General features: G+C 39.3%; 1 protein-coding gene across 14 annotated transcripts in view; it reads right to left on the reverse strand.

The window, feature by feature from the left end:
• Positions 1–203: 203 nt before the first annotated feature.
• Positions 204–20,494, reverse strand: part of LOC137253646 (HEAT repeat-containing protein 5B) — a 204,480-nt gene continuing 184,189 nt past the window's right edge. For all 14 annotated transcript variants that reach the window (XM_067791045.1, XM_067791077.1, XM_067791012.1 and 11 more), the window contains one exon: positions 204–9,453. In XM_067791045.1, coding sequence (XP_067647146.1) covers positions 9,125–9,453 — 329 coding nt within the window. In that variant the 3' untranslated portion in view covers positions 204–9,124. The remainder of the gene's footprint in view (positions 9,454–20,494) is intronic.

Below are 20,494 nucleotides of genomic sequence, written 5' to 3' on the forward strand. Positions count from 1 at the left end.
TTGGTCGACTTTATATGGAATGTACCATTAAGAAAATTAAACAGTAACCCCCAAAATCATAAAAAATAAAAACAAAGTTTATAATGATTTGTAATTTTAACATTTCCACACATATAGTCAATTATAAAATTTTTATAAACCTATTTTAAGTTTTATGAATTCAGGGGGTACAAAAACTGAATATTACCAAAAAAACATACGTATAAGTTTATTATTTTTTTATTTTATTTTTACTTAGTTGGTACTGTTGCATGTATATTGGACATTTGTAATACAATATTAGTATATTAAGTAAAATGCGTACATACTAAGTTGAGTACTTGTTAAATATACAATATATTTATTCTATAATGATATTGTAAAATTAGTTTCAATTAAATAATAGCATAAAAATAAAAGTATCTACATTACACTCTGCAAGACAATTACAAAAAAAATTGCCTTTTTATAGTTTTCCCCATATGTAGATAACAAAGTGGTGTTCAACGAACTTTCGAAAACAAAATTTTTAACTTCGGAACGAATGTGTTGATCTGCCATATGTTTAGATTTGATCAGAGGGTCCAAATATATACGAAATATAATATATGAAACCGACTTGCAACATAATTTATGTCGGCGCACAGCTGGGATTCTTAGAAATTCCAATATAGTGACGAAAAACACATAGATATAGACATGATACAACAAAATAATATCTAGATCTATCAGAACAAAAAACAGCAAGTAGCATAAGTCCTAGAAAGCTTCTAGTATTTGCCAAACAGGACGGAGTATTTTTTATAACACAGGTCCTGGTTTCTTTAGAGTTTTTCAGTTTCGTCGTTAAACAAACTGCTGTTAACACAATGGACTCAGTGTATGTGAGGTCCTCACGATTCGCCAGTTCCACCTAACCTTCATAACACTGTGCTACAGCCGGCTGGGTATTGGACCAAACCCACTTTTTTGTAGAGATTGAGGCTTAAGTAGACAAAGTGCTATCTCCGTTTTTCGAAGTTAGGCTCCAAAGAATAGATATCGGTTTTCGAAGTTCGAAATTTTACATTTCAAAATCTTTTTTTTTTTTTTTTGTTAATGCGTTCATCAAATTAAAAATGTGGTCGTGGTCCGCCTTTGCTTTTATTTGAACGGCTGAATTCTGTTTTTGAAAAATTACAGTACGAGCAATTCCATACTCTCCATGTGCAGACATGAAAGTAGTAGCCACTATCATTATATATCTATATTATACTAAATTTCTCAAAAAAAGAATTCAGCCCTTCAAATAAGGAAAAAGAGCGGACAACGACCACATCTTTACTTTTTTAATTGTTGAACGCGTTAACAAAAATTTTCGAAATGTTGAATTTCGAACTTCGAAAACCGATATCTATTTTTTGGAGGCTAACTTCGAAAAACGGAGATAGCACTTTATCTACTTAAGCCTCAATCTCTACAAAAAAGTGTGTTTGGTCCGATATCCAGAAAAAAAGTTGAATTTGTCGCATAGTGTAATGGAAATCTACAAAAAAGGCAAATGACATTATTCAAAAAGCGTTCCCATTTCAACTTTTTCACTATTCTAGCGCTTAAGCTTTGCCAAAATATTTGCTTTTGTGAAACAATTCTTAAATATTTTCCACTGTGCGGCAACGATTCTGTTTTTTATTATCTAAAGTGCATATAGTATTAACATTTGTGTTTAAATAAATTTTCAATATTAATTAAAATAAAATAAAAACAAATTTAAAAAAAGCATTTTTCATTCCTATACTACATACATACATACTTAACTCTATGCTTATAAAGATTTACAATATTTCAACGTTCTATTTTGCAGCTAATTCAATGCAGCAGATATTTCACATCTCACAGCTAAATAACAACAAAAAATCAATGGGGGCTTCACTTTCGTCTTGCAAACATTGCACGGATTGCATGCATTGTAAAATCACAACAACAAAATAACCGCAAAAACTTTTATGCAATCCGTGCAACTTATGGCATATTCAAACCTATTTATATTTCCGTGCAACGAATTGTAGGAAATAAAAAGCAAACCTGATTCAACGGTATTCTTCTTGTCAATACTCTTATTTCGTTCACAACAATCACCCTTAAAGCGAGTTTTATTTTCACCCGAAAATATTCACAGTTTTTGTTCACCCTATCGCAGAGGGTGGCGTGTTTTCGTGTTCGAAAAAGATTTCGGCATAAAGTGCGTGCACACTAAGCAACGCGACACGTAGCGATCGCTTCCCAAGGCAGTCGGTTCTATGTACCGGAGCGACTCGGGATTTTTCCCCGACCAAGGACTGTCATTTCAGTGTGACCCCGTTTAATTTGTTTCGTCCCTCCCACAAATTGTCATCCTCCCAGCAGCTCCTTGCAGCAGGACTGATACATATTCTCTTACTCCGGGAAGGTATCGAACCCAATCCGGGTCCGTCTCCTGACCCCGGTCCTGAGAAATGGTTTTGCTGCATTTGCCAGAAAAGAATCTTTTTAGGACGGTCATACTCTGTTCAGTGTGTCTCGTGCAAGGGATGGTTGCATCGGACAGGTTGTTCTGGGCTTGATCCCAAAACCCGACGTCCACGTAACTTTTATAAATCTTTTGTGGCTCCTTGCTGCTCACGCCCAAGGGCGTCCCGTAGTCTACGCCTAAGCGTATCCCTACTACCTTCCAGCAGCTTCGCTGCTCAGCAAGCCACAACAAGTACCCGCTGCTACTCGCGTCCCACGGCGCCAACAACTCAAACAGCTGATACCACTCATAACTAGTACCTTCGTAGTAGAGCTGGTAGCAATGCTGAGCATCAGCCCCTGCCCCCGTCTTCTTCTCCCCCCCTCTTTTCTGGCAGCAATCGTGCAGGTCAGGGAAACAGACTCTTAGTCCCTGCCTCCGTTTGCACCGTCTACCAGCACAGAATATATAGGTTTGCGACATCCGCTCAATGCAGCTCCTGCCTTGGGTGGTGCCACTTTCCTAGATGTTCTGGTCTCCGCGACGGCAACCCCTCGACGGATTTCATCGCGCCATGTTGCCAGGTCGCAAACCCAAATCATCCGGGTACCCCAATGCTTGCCCAAGGGCGCCCAGTCCCAAGGCCACAACAGCAATTGCGTCCTGGCCTTCCACAACCTAGGCGTAGTCACCCGTCACTTACCCCTAGAGTGGCGGCGTCACCCCTCATGCACTTAAGAATTCTGCAGTTCAACTGTAATGGACTAACTGGGAAGATTACGGAGATAGTCGATTTCATGAAGCGGCACAACATCCGCATTGCTGCGATTCAAGAGACTAAACTCACAGCAAGATCTGCATTGCAGACCTGCTCTGGTTATAATGTCCACAGGAAAGACCGTGAGAGCGGAAATGGAGGCGGCCTCGCGTTTATTATACACCACTCTGTGCAATATTATATATTTGATCCTGGCATCGACCGCAGGGACAATGTCTTAGAACGTCAAGGCCTATCCGTCCGGTCAGGCGATGCAAATCTAGAAATCATCAACATCTACATCCCTCCTGTCACCTGTTGCCCCAGTGGATACCGCCCTAATATCGAGGCCTTACTCACTGGCAACAATCGCATTATCTTAGGCGATTTCAATGCCCATCACGACCTATGGCATTCAAACTTGCGGGCGGACAGTAGGGGTGAGATGTTGGCGGATCAAATAGACGAAACGACGTTCTGCACAATAAACGGAGACGCCCCCACACGTATGGTAGGAAGCTGTCATAGCTCGCCAGATATCTCAATCGTGAGCGCAGAACTCGTAAACTGCGTCAACTGGCAGCCGATGGTAACATTGGCATCCGACCACCTGCCCATACTTATTTCGTTCGAGCGTACCGCCGACTTCATCGCCACCGAAAAACGCACTTTCATAAACTTCAAAAAAGGAAAGTGGGAAGAATATAAATCTGCAACAGACAGCAGCTTTGCTGCCCTCCCTATCCCGACTGATGCCCGCCAAGGGAGCGTGCCTTCCGTAAGGTCATTGAATCCGCCTCGGCACATTTCATTCCCGCCGGGAGAATTCCCGAAATCCGGCCCCACTTCCCGGCGGAGGCCGCGAGCTTAGCGAGGGAACGCGACCTTATAAGACAGCTTGATCCAGGCGACCCCCAAATAAGGGATATAAACCAACGCATCAGATTGCTTGTGGACGAACACAAGCGAGCGAAATGGGAAGAGCACCTAAGAGGTTGTAACCTCTCTACCGGTGTAGGTAAACTTTGGTCCACCGTAAAGTCCCTATCGAATCCGACTAAGCACAAAGACAAAGTTTCCATCGCCTTTAGCGATAAGGTGCTGTCGGATGCGAAAAAATGCGCGAGCGCTTTCTGCCGACAATATATAATGCATCCTACGGTCGACAAAGATAGACGGAGAGCCAATAGACACGCACATAAACACAAACTCAGCGCGTCACCAATTACCATCACCGCTAGAGAGGTTGAGGACGCCATTGGTCGCGCTAAACCATCCAAAGCAGTGGGCCCAGACGGCATAGCCATGCCGATGCTTAAAAACCTAGGGAAAGAGGGTTTCAAATATTTAGCGCATGTCTTCAACCTGTCTCCACCTTTTTCATACCCGAGAAATGGAAAATGGCCAAGGTGGTCCCGCTACTAAAGCCTGGGAAACCAGCTAACGTAGGTGAGTCATATCGTCCGATATCTCTCTTATCGCCAGTGGCAAAGACGCTTGAAGCCATTTTGCTCCCTTATTTCCAAGCACATTTGCAGCTAGCCCCTCATCAGCATGGCTTCAGAAAACTCCATAGCACTACCTCCGCGCTAAATGTCATTAGCACCCAGATAAATTGCGGTTTGAATCAATATCCCCACCATAGAACAGTACTCGTAGCGTTAGACCTATCAAAAGCTTTTGATACGGTCAACCATGGCTCGTTACTGCAAGACCTGGAAGGGTCTACCCTTCCCCCATGTCTTAAAAGGTGGACCGCAAATTATCTGGGTGGTCGGCAGGCATCGGTGCAATTCAGAAACGAAACATCAAAACAAAGGAGAATTAAACAAGGGGTGCCACAGGGTGGTGTCCTATCCCCGCTTTTGTTTAATTTCTACATATCTAAGCTACCTTCACCACCGGAAGGAGTCACAATCGTTTCCTACGCCGATGACTGCACAATAATGGCCACAGGCCCAGGCCCAGAGATCGATGAGCTATGCAATAAAATAAACGGCTATCTCCCTGATCTCTCCAGTTTTTTCGCCTCGCGAAACCTGGCATTGTCACCGACTAAATCTTCCGCGACCTTATTTACAACATGGACGCCCCAAATGTAGACCATATTGAACATCCACGTCGATGGCACTACGCTACCGACTGTCCTACACCCCAAAATCTTGGGTGTGACGTTTGATCAGGATCTACATTTTGGTGCGCACGCAACCGCAATTGTTCCAAGAATTCAGAGCCGTAATAAAATCCTCAAATCCCTTGCTGGCAGTACCTGGGGAAAAGATAAAGAAACGCTCTTGACCACATACAAAGCAATTAGCCAGCCGATTACGTGCTACGCGTCACCCATATGGTCGCCAAGCCTAAAAACCACCCACTGGAAGAAACTACAGGCCTGCCAAAATACTGCTCTCAGAATCGCCACGGGCTGTCTTCTTATGTCCCCAGAACACCATCTGCATAATGAGGCGAGAATACTCCCCATCAGGGAGAGAAATGAGATGCTGACCAAACAGTTTCTGTTGAATACCCAGAAACCTGGGCATCCCAACAGACATCTGATTGACGAACCAGCACCGCCTAGGGGCCTAAGGAGTGATCTCCGTGAGCATTTTGAGGAAATACGGCACCTGAGAACCGAGCCGTATGAAGCGAAAAAACACAAGCAGGTCCTTGGTGAACTCCATAGACAGGCGTCGGACCTTTATGTCGGGAATTGCCCGGTGAATCCAGTACTTGAAGAAAAATATCCAGAACTCGCAGAAGAGGAACGCATACTCCCCAGCGAAACGCGTGTCACTCTTGCTCAACTTCGTTCTGGATACTGTAACAGGTTAAACTCTTACCTATCCAGAATCAACCCCGACATACAAAATGTATGCCCCGCTTGCAATGTGTCCCCACATGACACCAACCATCTCTTTAATTGTAATGTGGAACCAACGCCTCTAACACCCCTTTCCTTATGGTCCACCCCTGTTGAAACGGCAAGTTTCCTTGGACTCCCGTTAGAGGATATTGATGACAATTTGTGATCGGTCGCGGCTATTAGGTGGGGCGAGCATTGCTACAACAACAACAACAACACGTAGCGATAAAATATTCTTTGCATGTATTCTTATGGAACCATGCACACAGCGACAGTCGGACGACACGACACGACCAAGTTGACAAATTAGGCAAAAAAGCCGCATATTTTGTGGAACGTGCCGCTACGTGCCGCGTCGCTTAGTGTGCATATTGTGTGCACTGGGAAACACAAATTTATTAACTTATATTTTACAGGCGAACGAGAGAAAAACAAAATGTAAGTAATTTTTTGTTTTGACATTTGATATTCTTATATTTGTGACCTGGAATCATGAAACGACCGTATTGTGCGAAAACAAGTTTTCGAGAAGAACGCGTTTAAAGTTGTAGTTTACCTTGACTCTGTGTAGCGACCGGCCGTTGTGAACGAATTTTGTAATTAAAATTTAAGTAACTTCCCGATAAGCTACAAGCTTAAAACTTGGAATATAGTTCAGAACCCGATGACAATGCAAGAATAAGAAAAAAATCTCCGATAGGTAGCGCATGGATCGAAATATTTCGAAAAATCGTATTTGTGGTCCAATTTGGCTTTAAATGCGATTTGTGAAAAAACTAAGAAAGAGCGTTAAATTTCCTATAAGAATCACTAAAAAATTTAACAACGGTATTTGCGCACTATAGGGTCGTTTCATGATTCCAGGTCACACATGTACTTTTATTATTAGGAGTAAATAAATAAATAATGCACAATGGAGAATACTGCTTGACAAGATGATCGGGAAGATGAGTGGAAGAAAGTAAAATTCCTTTATTGCTAAGTATTTAAATTATATTTTTTATGACAACGTATCTTTTTCTTGGTATGGAATGACCAAAAAAGATATGTACGAAAGGCGTCTAAAAATGCAATTTATGCGAAGGGGATAGGAGGCGGGCCCAACATACTACAACTCCTAGTATTCCGAAATTTGTATAAAAATGTGTGCAGTTTGACGTTGGTCTTTTAAAGTCGGCCAAGTTATCCATTGTGGACGAAGCAATGGTTCCAAAATGTTCAGCACCTCACTGAATCAATATTGGCTAAGACCCACCTCATGGTCCTTTCCAACCTCTTTTTGATGTCCTCCCTCTGCGAAAAAACGAAGTAATGCGCTCAACTTTACAATTGTTGGAACTCCAAATCTTTGCTTCAATGGTGGCAAGAAGTTGGTAAGAATATCTAGCAAATAATTGAATGTCGGCTTGTTTAGCCTGTATTATTGCCGAAAACTAATTGAGACAAGTAAGGAGGGGACTGTCTTCGGCTGTGCGGAAGACTTCATACCTTTCATGAATGTGGCTGAACAATAATTTTATCCCATTCTTAACCTCCAAATAATCGGCTGCATAAGATATGAAATATAGAGTGAACAGATGTACATACCTAAACGATTTTTAAGATAAATATAAAATAAAAAATAGGTAGGTACTTGGTGTGAGGATGCAAAGCTTCACGTTTTTTGTGGTCTGCATGTAAAAATTATGACTACGAATCACGTATTTCAACAATATATGACATAAACGTAAGTATTTGATGAAATTTGATAAAATTTTAAGCTTCTAGCCGTAAAAAAGGGGCAAAAATGACAGTTTATATGGGGTATATAATATATATACCACCGATCTCTATGATTTTTTCAGACAACAATATATGCTATATACGTATGCATTTGGTGAAATTTGAACGCTCTAGCTCTTAAAATGGGGCAGTAATTACGAAAAGTTTCTTATCTGAACAATCGGTAGTGGGGGATATACTATACTATATATAGACCGATCTCATCCATTTTTTCAGACAACAATATGTGCAATATACGAAAGCATGTGGTGATGTTTGAAGCTTCAACCTGATAAATTGAGTAAGATATGACAAAAATCCTCTTTTTCTGAAAAATCGGATATATGCTATAGTGGTCCGATCCGGCCGGTTCCGACAAATGTCCAATCGGACACCTAAATACACCCGCTCACCAAATTTTATCAAGATATCTCAAAAATTGAGGGACTAGTTTGCATAAAAACAGACAGACGGACATGGCTAAAGCAACTCAGCTCTTCATCTTGATTATTTCGGTATACTTAATGGTGGGTCTATCTATTTTCCTTTAAGGACTTACAATTTTGAGATTCGTGCCAAAGTTAATATACCATTTCATTTTCAGAACGGTATAAAAAGTTAACTTTTTATTCAAAAGTGCTGAAAATAGTAATTTTTAATTTACAGTGAATCACTTAGCTCCAAGGGGTTAGAACAGTCCCTTAATTTCCTCCGAATCGCTTTCAAATTTATGTATATTCTCCTCCCGCTCACTCAATACCAACCTAAGTGCAATACTAAACATTTTTTATACATATTTATCTCTATTGTTGCTGTCTCTTAAGGAAATATATGCTTGTTTACAAAATTTACACAACTGCAAGTAAATTATTTGTTCACTGCTAATTCACAATAGAGCATCCATCAGCTGTTTCGAAGTGAACTATTGTTCGCCCGAAATTGTCGATAGGCGGAAAAAGTTCATCCGAACAAAAAAATTTAAGGCGAACACCTTTCCGTGTGAACTTTGCGATAAGGGTAGAATATTGAACAATTGTTTTTCATATTTTGTTATTTTATGTGCCCATTTTTTGACGCTTTTGCTGATGCATGCCATAGCTTCGCAAAGGGGGTGCGCTCATAGACTTGCAAGTTTTGTCGTCGGTTATAAACAATCCATGCAATCTGTCCACCTTGCAAGCAAGACAAAGCGAATCCCCCTAAAACTGGAAGATGCATGTGTTTTGCTTATTTTCCGAGATTACTTTAAACAAAAATTTCTTATTTAATTTTTCGACGCACTTTTAAATTTCTATTGAAAATTACTAAAATCCGTTTTCAATTTGATCGTCGGTTTCTGTGGTTTCATCATGCCACCGCGTGCCTGCAGCTCATTTGCTTTATTGGCTATATTAATTGACTGTTGTTGATTACGTATAGCCGTTTCGAGTTTTTGACGCAATTCCAATGTTTGACCCATCAATGTTTTGAACTCTTGTGGATACTTCGGACCGATTTTCATTAACCATTGCAGAGATTGTTCATGTAATTGTCGTTGACATTTGGGCAATGTTCGTAATTTTGTTGGCTCAGCCAAATAATTGATGAGAACAGGAACCAGTAATGTTAACATTTGTATGCCTATGAAATGCAAAATGAATAATTTAATAAATTAGTTTTGAAAATTGTGTTATTGAGATAAACTATGTAGTAGATAGGCTTTTAATATTTTCTCCTATCACGATTGACGATGCGCGACCTCTCTTGGAAGTTAAATGTCTTGAAAAAATACCTAATTAATATGAGCCCTACAAGAAAATTTTAAAATTTTTTACGCATACTGTTGTTGATGTTGTTGTAGTAGCGATAAAGACATTCCTGCAAGTTTTAGCGAGTGTTATCGATGTTAATAGTCCTTTGCCGTATATAGATTCGGTACGTTCCGGTAACAAGCACTATTAAGGTACAAGCCCGATCATCTCGGGAACGATTTACTATTACCACATTGAACCTTCTGGCCCAGCTATAAATTGCGCTGGCATCCCCTTGAATCATATTTCATATCTTTATTAAGTCAAATGGTAACAACCTTACTGACTAGATTACAGGTTAACTTAGTACTAGTTTAACAATTTTAAAGTAAGATTTACTGAGATAAGTAATAGGACTCAATGCGTGCCTTAAACAGAAACCTTGGCATGGCAAAGTCCAGGTCAAGGCTTCTGGATAGGCGATTAAATTCTACAATACCTCTTATAAGAGGTGCGAAACTGAAGTAATTCGAACGCAGCACTTCAACGCGGAATGTACTGTGAAAGCGGAGAGCTCTGTTAGGGACATTGAAATTCAACTGCCCAAGTAGTTCTGAGCAGTCAATGGCACCGGATATTATGTCAAAAATAAACATTACGTTTTGAACAAGACGTCTAACTTCAAGTGGCAAGACATTGATAAGCATGCACCTTGCATTGTAGGGTGGCAGGGGATTAACAAAGTGCAGAGGTTGAAGAGCAAATCGTATGAACTTGCGCTGAATTCTTTCAATTCTTAAAGAGTGTGAGGAGTATATGGGATTCCAGATGACTGATGCATACTCTAACTTGGAACGCACTAAGGCATTGTATAAGATTTTCCTGGTATATGGGTCCTTGAAATCCTTGGCATATCGTCGCAAGAAAGCTAAGTTGGTATAAGCCTTTGGTATGAGAAAGTTTACATGATTACAAAAAGTAAAAGATGAGTCAAAAATTACGCCAAGATCGCGAAACTCATTAACGCAAGAGTTACATTTGAAATCGAGTACGCGAATGAAACCACATTCGTAGACTTAGTATACGTCATGTGGCAGCATTTACTAATATTGAGTCGCAGATTATTTTGACAGGCCCAATTATTTATAGCATTCAGATCTTCTTGCAGACGCAATGCATCAGAAGTACAGGAGATTCTCCGAAAGAGTTTTAAGTCGTCAGCATAAAGCAAATAATTCGAATTGTTTATGCATGAGCCAACATCATTAATAAACATTAAGAACAAAATAGGACCAAGGATGCTACCTTGTGGTACACCCGAAGTTGCTGATAATTCATAAGACTTAGTTCTCTCGATTTCAACAAAAGATATTCTATTTTGCAAATAGGACTTCACCCACGACAGAAAGCTTGAGTGAAAGCCCATGTTTTCAAGTTTCCACAGAAGTAATTTGTGCGAAACTGTGTCAAAAGCCTTGGAAAAATCCGTATATATGGTGTCAACTTGACATCCATCCTTAAACGCAGAGACACAAAACTGAGAGAAAACAGCCAGATTTGTAGTAATCGAACGTCCCGCAATGAAACCATGCTGACAAGGATCGACTATTTTATTTATAGCGAATGATACTTTGTTTTTAACTACCTTTTCAAAAAGTTTTGAACATGTTGACAGTTTGGATATTGGCCTATAATTCTTTACTTCATTTTTATTGCCTGACTTGAAGATAGGAGTGATAGACACCAGCTTCCAGCGATCAACAAAAACTCCAGACGATAGCGAAATATTGAAAATGTGGCACAGTGGCACACAAAGAGAAATACTACACTTCTTAAAAAAAAAAGAGGACAATCCATCAATATCATTTTTGATTGAGGTCTGTAAGGAGGATATACCCAAGATAATATCGGTCTCAGACAAGGACAGAGACCCAAAGTCTAAAGGTTTGGGGCTATCAGTAAGATACCTGTTATCAAAGTTATCGGCCTCAACAACAAACGTAGATTTGAAAAAATCAGCAAAAAGATTTGCCGAATCGACCAAACTGTTGGAGCAAATGTCATTAAATTTGACACAGGTAGGTATATTAGAACAACCTTTCTTTGAACGAACATAGTTCCAAAAAGATTTAGGATTAACTTTCAACTCATTTTCAACTCTAGAAACGTATTTGTTGTACAAAAACTTATCAAGAACATTGAACTGCGTCATATAGGAAGTATACTGATCTTTAAAAACAGTATCGCTGGTATCCTTGTATAATTTAAAGTACTTATTTCTTTGATTTTTCAACTTTTTCAACCTAGTATTGTACCAGGGTAGTTTGTGAACTTTAACTGGTAGGAGAGAGAGATTCCTACTGAATATGTCAGCCATCTTTACCAGAAAAATGTCGAAACATTCAGTTGCATTTTTAGCAAAGAAAATAGATGTCCAGTCTATTTCAGATATGAGAGAGTTTAAGGATTCGTAATTTGCATCCTTAAAGTTATAGGCGCGCTCATTATTATTTATATTGTTTTTCGGCACTAGGTCGAAGAATTCAATAGATAAATATAGGGCTACATGATGCATATCTGATTTATATATAGGAAACACACATTCAGTCAAGTGAGTTATGAGGTTCTCATCGACAAAAATTAGGTCCAAAATATTGTTTAACTGGTTCACGAAACTGTTAATCTGAATTAAATTGGCACTAAAAAGGGTGTCTAAAAAATTAATCTCATGGGGATGATGAACATTAGTAGGTGTTAAGATATCATCTTCTAGTAATTTCGACCAAACTACCTTGCTGAGATTAAAATCTCCCAGGACGCAAAAATTACTACTACTAGGTCAAATATATTATTAACATGAGCAAAGTAGAGCAAATCTGTGCTGCAAGGCGGAATGTAAGAAACGCAGATAAATAAATTGCCAGAAGGCCCAGTAATACAGACACAAAGCTGGTCCAAGAGAGAGTCATCGTTAGAAAGCGGCCTCTTACGACAAGCGTACCTATTGCAGGTATATTCTATGCCGCCTAACGCGCCTAACTCAGGCCTTAATGGTAAGTGACACTGCGCTATATCCCGGGTTAACAGCTTACGATATGTGACTTGTAGAGCATGATTTTCGTTTGGCGATAGAGGACTTTACCTTTCAATTGCCTACCTAGTCCAAAGTAGTATTTATTGGCAAGAGTGATTCTTCGCTGGAATTCAGAGCTGATGTTGTTGTTTGTGTTAATGTTGGTTCCCAAATAAACGAAGTCTTTTACTATTTCGAAATTATGGCTGCCAACAGCGGCGTGGTTGCCAAGGCGCGAATGCGCTAACTCTTTGTCGGATGACAGCAGTTAAGTCGTTTTGTCCGCATTCACCATCAAACCCATCTTGTCCGTATTTTTTTTTTTTGCCAGTTTTGAGTTAGCAGAAGCCGATAATGTCAATGTCGTCTGCATACGCTAGTAATTACACACTCCTTATAAAATATTACTCCAGAGCGGTTAAGTTCTGCAGCTGGTATAGTTTTCTTCATAAAATTAAAGAAATCCCACGATAGGGTGTCACCCTGTCTGAAACTTTGTTTAGTTTCGAACGACTCGGAGAGGTCCTTCCCAATTCTGACTGGGCTTACGGTGTTGCTCAACGTCATTGCTGATTCCGCTTTAGTTAGTTTACAGGATCCCCTTTCTTATGGACTGGGCAGAGAACACATAGATTCCAATCGTCGGGCATGTACTCGTCCGTGCATATTTTGCAAATAATGTGATGCATGCGGCTTACCAACTCCTCGACCTCAATTCAGGTAAGCATAATAACATTTGTATTTCAATTTTCTCATAGTTTATATTTAAAATATTCCCTGTAGTTCTGCACGTCTGCCACTAGGCATGAGTATTCTTATATCCGTTGTAGCAGGGGCGGCCCTACACGGCGGTCTATACATCTTATATGCTCTTTTAACCTTGACAAGTCATTGGAAATGGTGTGCTGCCACAGTGATAGGCTTAAGACCTTGAGAAATGCCACCCCATTGCCCTTATAGCAAGGGCATCCTGCCACACACTGCAGACTTCGGTGTATACTTTTACTCAACATACCCCTAATTGTAAACCAAATGCCTTGGACAATATCCACCGAAGAGGCTTGGTATTGGGCATGATAATAGAGCCATGAGAAAGTGCTTATCGGGTATTTTGCCACCGATAAAACAAGATGGTTTCCATTTGTATGCGGTCGAAACTCGGTTCGAAACGGGCAACAGCAATATCAAATAACTTAAGTTTTTTAAATAAAGTGAAGTCCCAGGCCTGTGATAATGTCGGATTGTTGTACAAACACGAAATAACAAATGTATACAAAACGCGATATACCTCCGAAGCGATTTAGCCAAGCTTCCCTTCTAATTGGATCATGTGAAAGGTTGGGTTGGGTTAAAAAGACGTGCGTGGGAATTCCCAACAATTTCACGCGGAGTAATTTTGTCATTGCGAGTGCCGGATGGTGCCACATTTGTCCAACCACTTCCTAGTGGCCCTCACCGAACCACTTGCTCCACCACCACCTCCAGATCCACCTTCCCAAACTCTGAAAGACTATCGAAAAACCAGGCGGCCAGATATCTCAGTGGTCTTGTTTGCATTCCGGGACATCGACGGAGAAATGATGAAGCGACTCCTGTACCTCTTCATGCTGATGCAGAAGGAGTTTGTTGGTAAGCGCCACCGTCGGAGCATTCGTGCAATAACGTTGTGACCTGTGATGACACCTGTTAGTACTCTCACTGCAGATTTGTTTTGTTTTGGAAGAAACCTAGGTCGTTTTCTATCCTAACATGGTCATAAGGACCTTGCAACCTCGCATTATCTCGGTTGGTCCACAGCAAAACCAATGCCCTAATCTCCTATTCCTCGATCGATAACCCATCGGTGGTTGTACAGCGCTATCCGCCTCGCTCATATTCATTTCGGATCCTTTCATGGCCATCTCATCTGCAAAGTCATTCCCTTCACTGTGTGTGTAGAGAAATTTTGGTGCCTTATGGACGTCAGCGAGGCTCGACACCGCACGTCATTTGACTTCATCACGTTGGATGCTGATGTCTTTAAGGCGGTCTGGCTGTTACCTTGATGTGTGCGACCGTACTATCCTGAATCAGACTGGCTGCTTTCTATATGGCATAGATCCCCACACCTGTAAGACACTGCAGGAATAAGGAAGTCGGTACGTTTAATTTACCTGGAGATGCTTTGAGTACATTCAGCTCAAGCTCTATTTCAGAGCCGTTTGTATAGGTTGTAATGCCCCTACCACTGCTTAAACCATACCCTATTCCTTTCTCCAAGGATTTCTTATGTTCTGCAGCTGGAAGTCAAAAACCGCCCTGGTATGTTCGGTGTCAGATGTTAGTTCCGTTTAATCGTCCCTTTGCCATGTCCTCGAATATCGTCGCGTGCCCATATTCGGTTGATTTCCACATGTTGAATTTTTATTTAGTCATAGAGCCCCTTTCGCTGCCAATTTCTGCACGAACACTTGTAGAGGCATCAAGTGAAGAATAACGTTTAACCCTTCCTGAGGTGCGCTGCTCATTAAGCGTGGCATACCCAGGAATGCTAGCGTGTATACCTTCCCAACCCTATGTTGATAGCTCCTTTTGTACAGCGCCAGACAAGAGCTCCATACTGTAGTATCAGTTGAATGAAAAATTACCTACTCCCTCCCACTTCCAGAGATCTGTCGTATGAAAAATTCCATTTCTATGTCAGGTGACTAATTACTTAATAGGCTGTTTATATGAAATTGGTATTCATGAGACACTTTGGCACTTTGGCTTCTTTTTAAAGTCAATACTGTAGAGAGGTCGACAAACCGTCAATCGTGCTAGAAGGCTTTTTATGTGCATGGCCTATTTTGGATGCAATACAAACATGTATGTATGTGTGTGTAAGCTTTGTAACACACATGCATTTTGCAAAATGTGAAGTGCACACAACAATGAATAATTAACTAAAAATTATTTAAATACATATATCGCTGTGTTATATCTAATAAAAGGTGTTAAATTAAAAATACTAAATAATATGGGAGCCTGGGCATCAGCGACATGAAGTTATTGAACAGACAGACTACCTAGCCAAGTAGGACATTGAATTAAATGCCCACGGCAAAAGCAGTCCAAATTGTTTATACTCGCTGCAACGATAGTATCAGCCAAATTCATTAATCTAAGCAGCGAACTCCGCCGGGTACTATACAGGACGCTGTAGTCTACGATATAACCTCAGTAAGTTAAAACTATCCGATACACTCCCTATCGCATTTGTGAGCTAGAGGATAAAACGCCGGTTCACATTCCCTGCGAATGCTTCGCTCTGACAAGGCAGAGACTACCATCTAGGTGGCGTGACTCTTAGTCCCTTTGTAATATGGAGTGAAAAGCCTGAAGAGGTACTTAAATACATTATAAAACTCCAAATACTGTGATAGACTGAAAGACGAATCATAATAAATCTAAATAAAGGACGTAGTGCATCGAGGCCTAATAATAATAACTATTCGGGATGGCTGTTCATGAAAAGTCTAGACCCAGTGAGAAATAATGACGAGACAGCTGACTATACCAGTTAAGCGGCGCAACCCAAAGAATAAGAATCAGTTTGATTTTAACACGTTGTAAGTGAAGTTGAATACATAAAGCTGTGAAGTTCTACACTACCATTATGGTAGTAAATAAAGAAATTTAATTATAGAAAATAGTTGAGTTACCTACTCGACAGTGAGACAAACCGATAACAAGGCGAGAGATAAATCGAGAAATACTAAAATTCGTCACAATATCCAATATCAAATTGAATAATAAGTTTTATATCAATGCCCTTTGACTCACAGTATCATTATATGTAACACGATTTGGGGAATATATATATATTTTTTTAAACAATTTTTGTTGTTATATCGGCCTACTGATTTGTAAGATCGCGGGTTCGAATCGAGCTCAAGGCCTAACAAAAATTTGTTATCATTATTATTGTTATGATAAATTTTTTCTTTATTGAAAAAAATTTTTAAATTAGAATAGAAGAAAGAAAAAATTTAGACAACTGCCAAAGCTCGTTGTATAGATCGATTTCGGGAACTGCTAAATTCCTTCATCGGCAACGTTTAGGCGCCGCTGCTATAACCATTCAGCCATCACAGCGGGTTTTTGTTTGTCTTCATTAATCCTACTTCTATTCTGGTTCGTGCCAATTGATATTCACAACACTGCGACATCTGTTGCAGAATGGATGTGAAAATTGAACTTGTTTGATGGCAATGCTGCCATAGTGTCATATTTTGTTGACACTTTTTCCCCGTACTCTGGGATGTATTAACAATTTTTTTCTTTCTTCTATTCTAATTTAAAAAAAAAATTTTTCAATTAAGAAAAACTTTATCATAACAATAATAATGATAAAAAATTATTGTTAGGCCTTGAGCTCGATTCGAACCTGCGATATTTTTTTTAGTTCATTCACTTTTTTATATAAAACCAAGTTTACACATAACGATTTTATCTTCACACCTAAACGGATTTCCCATAAAATTTGTTTCCTTTAGATAATTAATTATCTATAGAATATAGATGCCGATCGATCCTTTTTCCTAGATCATCCCTAGTTTATCGGGCTTAATCACTTAATGAAAAAACGAAACGCAAGGGAAAATCAAAAAAGTGTAAACAAGATGGCCGACCATTAGATATGAGATTTACAGATGAATCATGGCTCAACTATATGGTTAGCTCATCTCATCAGTTGATTTTATTTTTCATTTCAGTGGAGTAGGGATTGTCAGAAGGAGATGGCAAACTCAAAATGAAACCAACACATTGACAACATTTTCTTACTACACACAAAAGCTGCTAAGTTTTATGTTTTCATTCCATTCCTTTCGTCTAGAACCAACAAGTTGATTTTGACAATCTGAACAAAGGTATGTTGTTGCTGTAGAGATGAGCCAAGCATATAGTTGAGCCATGAGCTGAATTCAGTAAGCCGTCTCTAGTCACTATTAGAGACAACTTGGGGTGAAAATCAGTTTTGAGCATTGTGAACCTTAACAAGTAGCGCAACTAACAGCTGATCACTAAAAATTAGCAGAAACACACACACATCACTAATGGTCACATTACAAAAATTTTGAAATTCAAGTTAAATTTTTAAACAGACATAAACTGTAATAATTTTGGCATATATAGCATGTACGACACCTTTTTTGCAGTAATTAAGAGAAAATGTTTGCTTATATTCAAGTATTTGGTTATTTGTTCTACATTTGTTTTTAATATTGATACAAAGATATATTGATGCAATGCAACTATGCTCTTCCTGCTGTTCTTCATTCCACTCCATTCGACTGCCTTCCACACTATTCGCAACATAACCTCAATTTAAGCTATACTATGGAATATGGTAAACAATGGTTTTCAGGCAATTTGCTATTCTGTAAACTGTTTCGCGTCTCCAGTTTCACAAAAGCGATCGCTAATTTGTGAGCTCGGCCGGGGCAGATCACAAATATGAAAATATCAGCAAAGTATTTAAATTATTTGGCAAAAACGCTTTAAAGATTATTGTTTCATTTCTAAGGCTGTGTGCGAGTTGACCTAAATTTCTACCTAATTATGGAAAAACCCTAAATCACTGGAAACTGTCGGTAAGGCAGTGCAAAATAAAAATTTAGACTTTTTATGAGCATACTTTTCAACCTAAATTCAAATGTCAAATTTCAAAAACAAAAGTTGATTTTTGAACATTGTATACATTGCAAACATGTAAATGGATCGTGTCCATTTAATTTAAGTAAATCATAGATCATAGAGCGATGATCCCTGCTGCGATTAAGGCCCAATCGATTGTACGTGATGGTGAGCTCAAATTTATTCAAGCTGATGTTGGCGACACAAGAATTGGATCCTTCTCAAATATGGACCACAATCTGAACATATTTGGCAACCAAGTGGGCTAATTGGCCTAAAGAAGTTTTTGGAGGAGTACCAACATCACAGTATTGAAGTCGAGATTGTGGAAAAGGTCATTGTGCATGTGCTCCACTATGTCCGGAAATAAAGCCTTATAAAACGGAGCCACTGCGTTCTCTTCTACTGCTATCTTGGGATAGGTACTTACCGCGGACCCTAGTTGACCTCTGTTCTCAGTTTTGACAGCTTTTTCCTAAATTATTGCAGTGCTGGAAAGTGGAATATTAGTTTAGGTACCTAAAATTTAGGCGAACTCGCACCCAGCCTAAAATTCAAAATTAGCAAAGAAAAATAAAAAAACAAAAAAAAAATCGATTTCATTGTGCGTATCCACTGAGATTCGAACCTACACACGTTGGGATTTTCCATACAGAATTGGAAGCTGCGCTTTATCAAGCTCAGTCTCAATAGCACACGACGTTGAGTTGCCAGGGTACTGTAACAGGTTAAACTCTTACCTATCCAGAATCAACCCCGACATACAAAATATATGTCCTGCTGCTGATGTGTCCCCACATGACACCAACCTTCTCTTCAATTGTAATGTGAAACCAACGCCTCTAACACCCCTCTCATTATGGTACTCCCCTGTTGAAACAGCAAGATTATTCTGACTCCTGTTAGAGAACATTGATGACAATTTGTGATTGGTCCCACCTATTGGATGGGCCGTAGAACTGCCACAACAGCAAACGACGTTGAGTTGCCAAAATGCAGGGTTACATTATTGGTTCAATGTATGAGTATTAGGGAGGGTCAAATTTTATGGGGGAAAAAACTTCAGGTGCACATCCAGTTTCTGAATCTATGGGTCATACTGAAAATATTGTCCATGGGACCATAGGTCTGAAATGAATTTCGAGCCTCCCTAATTTTTATATCCCAAAATATTTTCTAACAAAAATAATAATAAAAATTTCTAAAAAAAATTTCTAACAAAATTAGGGAGGCTCGGAATTCATTTCAGACCTATGGGCAATATTATTCAGCATGCCCCATAAATTCAGAAACTGGATGTGCCTTTTCAACAATAAATTTGACCCACCCTAATGAGTATATTTTCAATTTGGTGAATTTTTTTGAGATGGTGAGTTTTTCTTGTGACTTTCGTTTACTGAATACCGAAATCATCTCAAGTCACAAAAATTGTCTTTAATGGAAAATCTCAAGACTGAATTACAGAATTCAGCCGTTAATAATCTATTTCCTAGCGATGGGACAGATGTAAACGTGTAGATTAACTTTTGTGGATTTATTGTAGATAAGTGGATGTGTAAACATTGGTTAAAATCAATAAAGTTACCTGTGCCAATACATATTATACATACTTCCGGCAGTGTATATCTATTTTCTAGATTTGTGTACGCCGTTATCATCTACAACTAGGTGCATAAAGTTTAGCTCTGTTGTTTAAAAGTAGAAAATGTGTTAATGTGTAAAAAAAAAGCATTATGTATACGTAATAAACAAAAAAGGGTAACGTTTTACCAGACGGTGCACTCACCACCTAATTTGTTTAAAAAAGTTGTCGAAGCGGATATCAGAAGACACCCTTTGACCTCTGATTTGACAATGCGAAAGCAAAAACAAAAAAATAATTTCCATCAAAAGTTATTGACAAATAAATATGGTTCAAAATAAGTAAGGAAGGCCAAGTTCGGGTGTAACCGAACATTACAAACTCAGCTGAGAGCTTAGCTGCGTTGGTTTCGTAGGGTTTCGTATATGGTTATACAAGTTTTATAATTCCATATCCCATACGTTTGGGATATATCGACCAAATAGTAGACCAAGATGACGTTTTTTGGAACGATTTTCCTTCATCCTTTGTCAAATAAGGGAAAATCACCATGTAGGAAAATGTACCTAGGGTAACCCTGGAATGTGTTTGTACGATATGGGTATCAAATTAAAGGTA

This window comes from Eurosta solidaginis, chromosome 1, assembly GCF_040869045.1.
Source record: "Eurosta solidaginis isolate ZX-2024a chromosome 1, ASM4086904v1, whole genome shotgun sequence".
Classification (NCBI taxonomy): domain Eukaryota; kingdom Metazoa; phylum Arthropoda; class Insecta; order Diptera; family Tephritidae; genus Eurosta; species Eurosta solidaginis.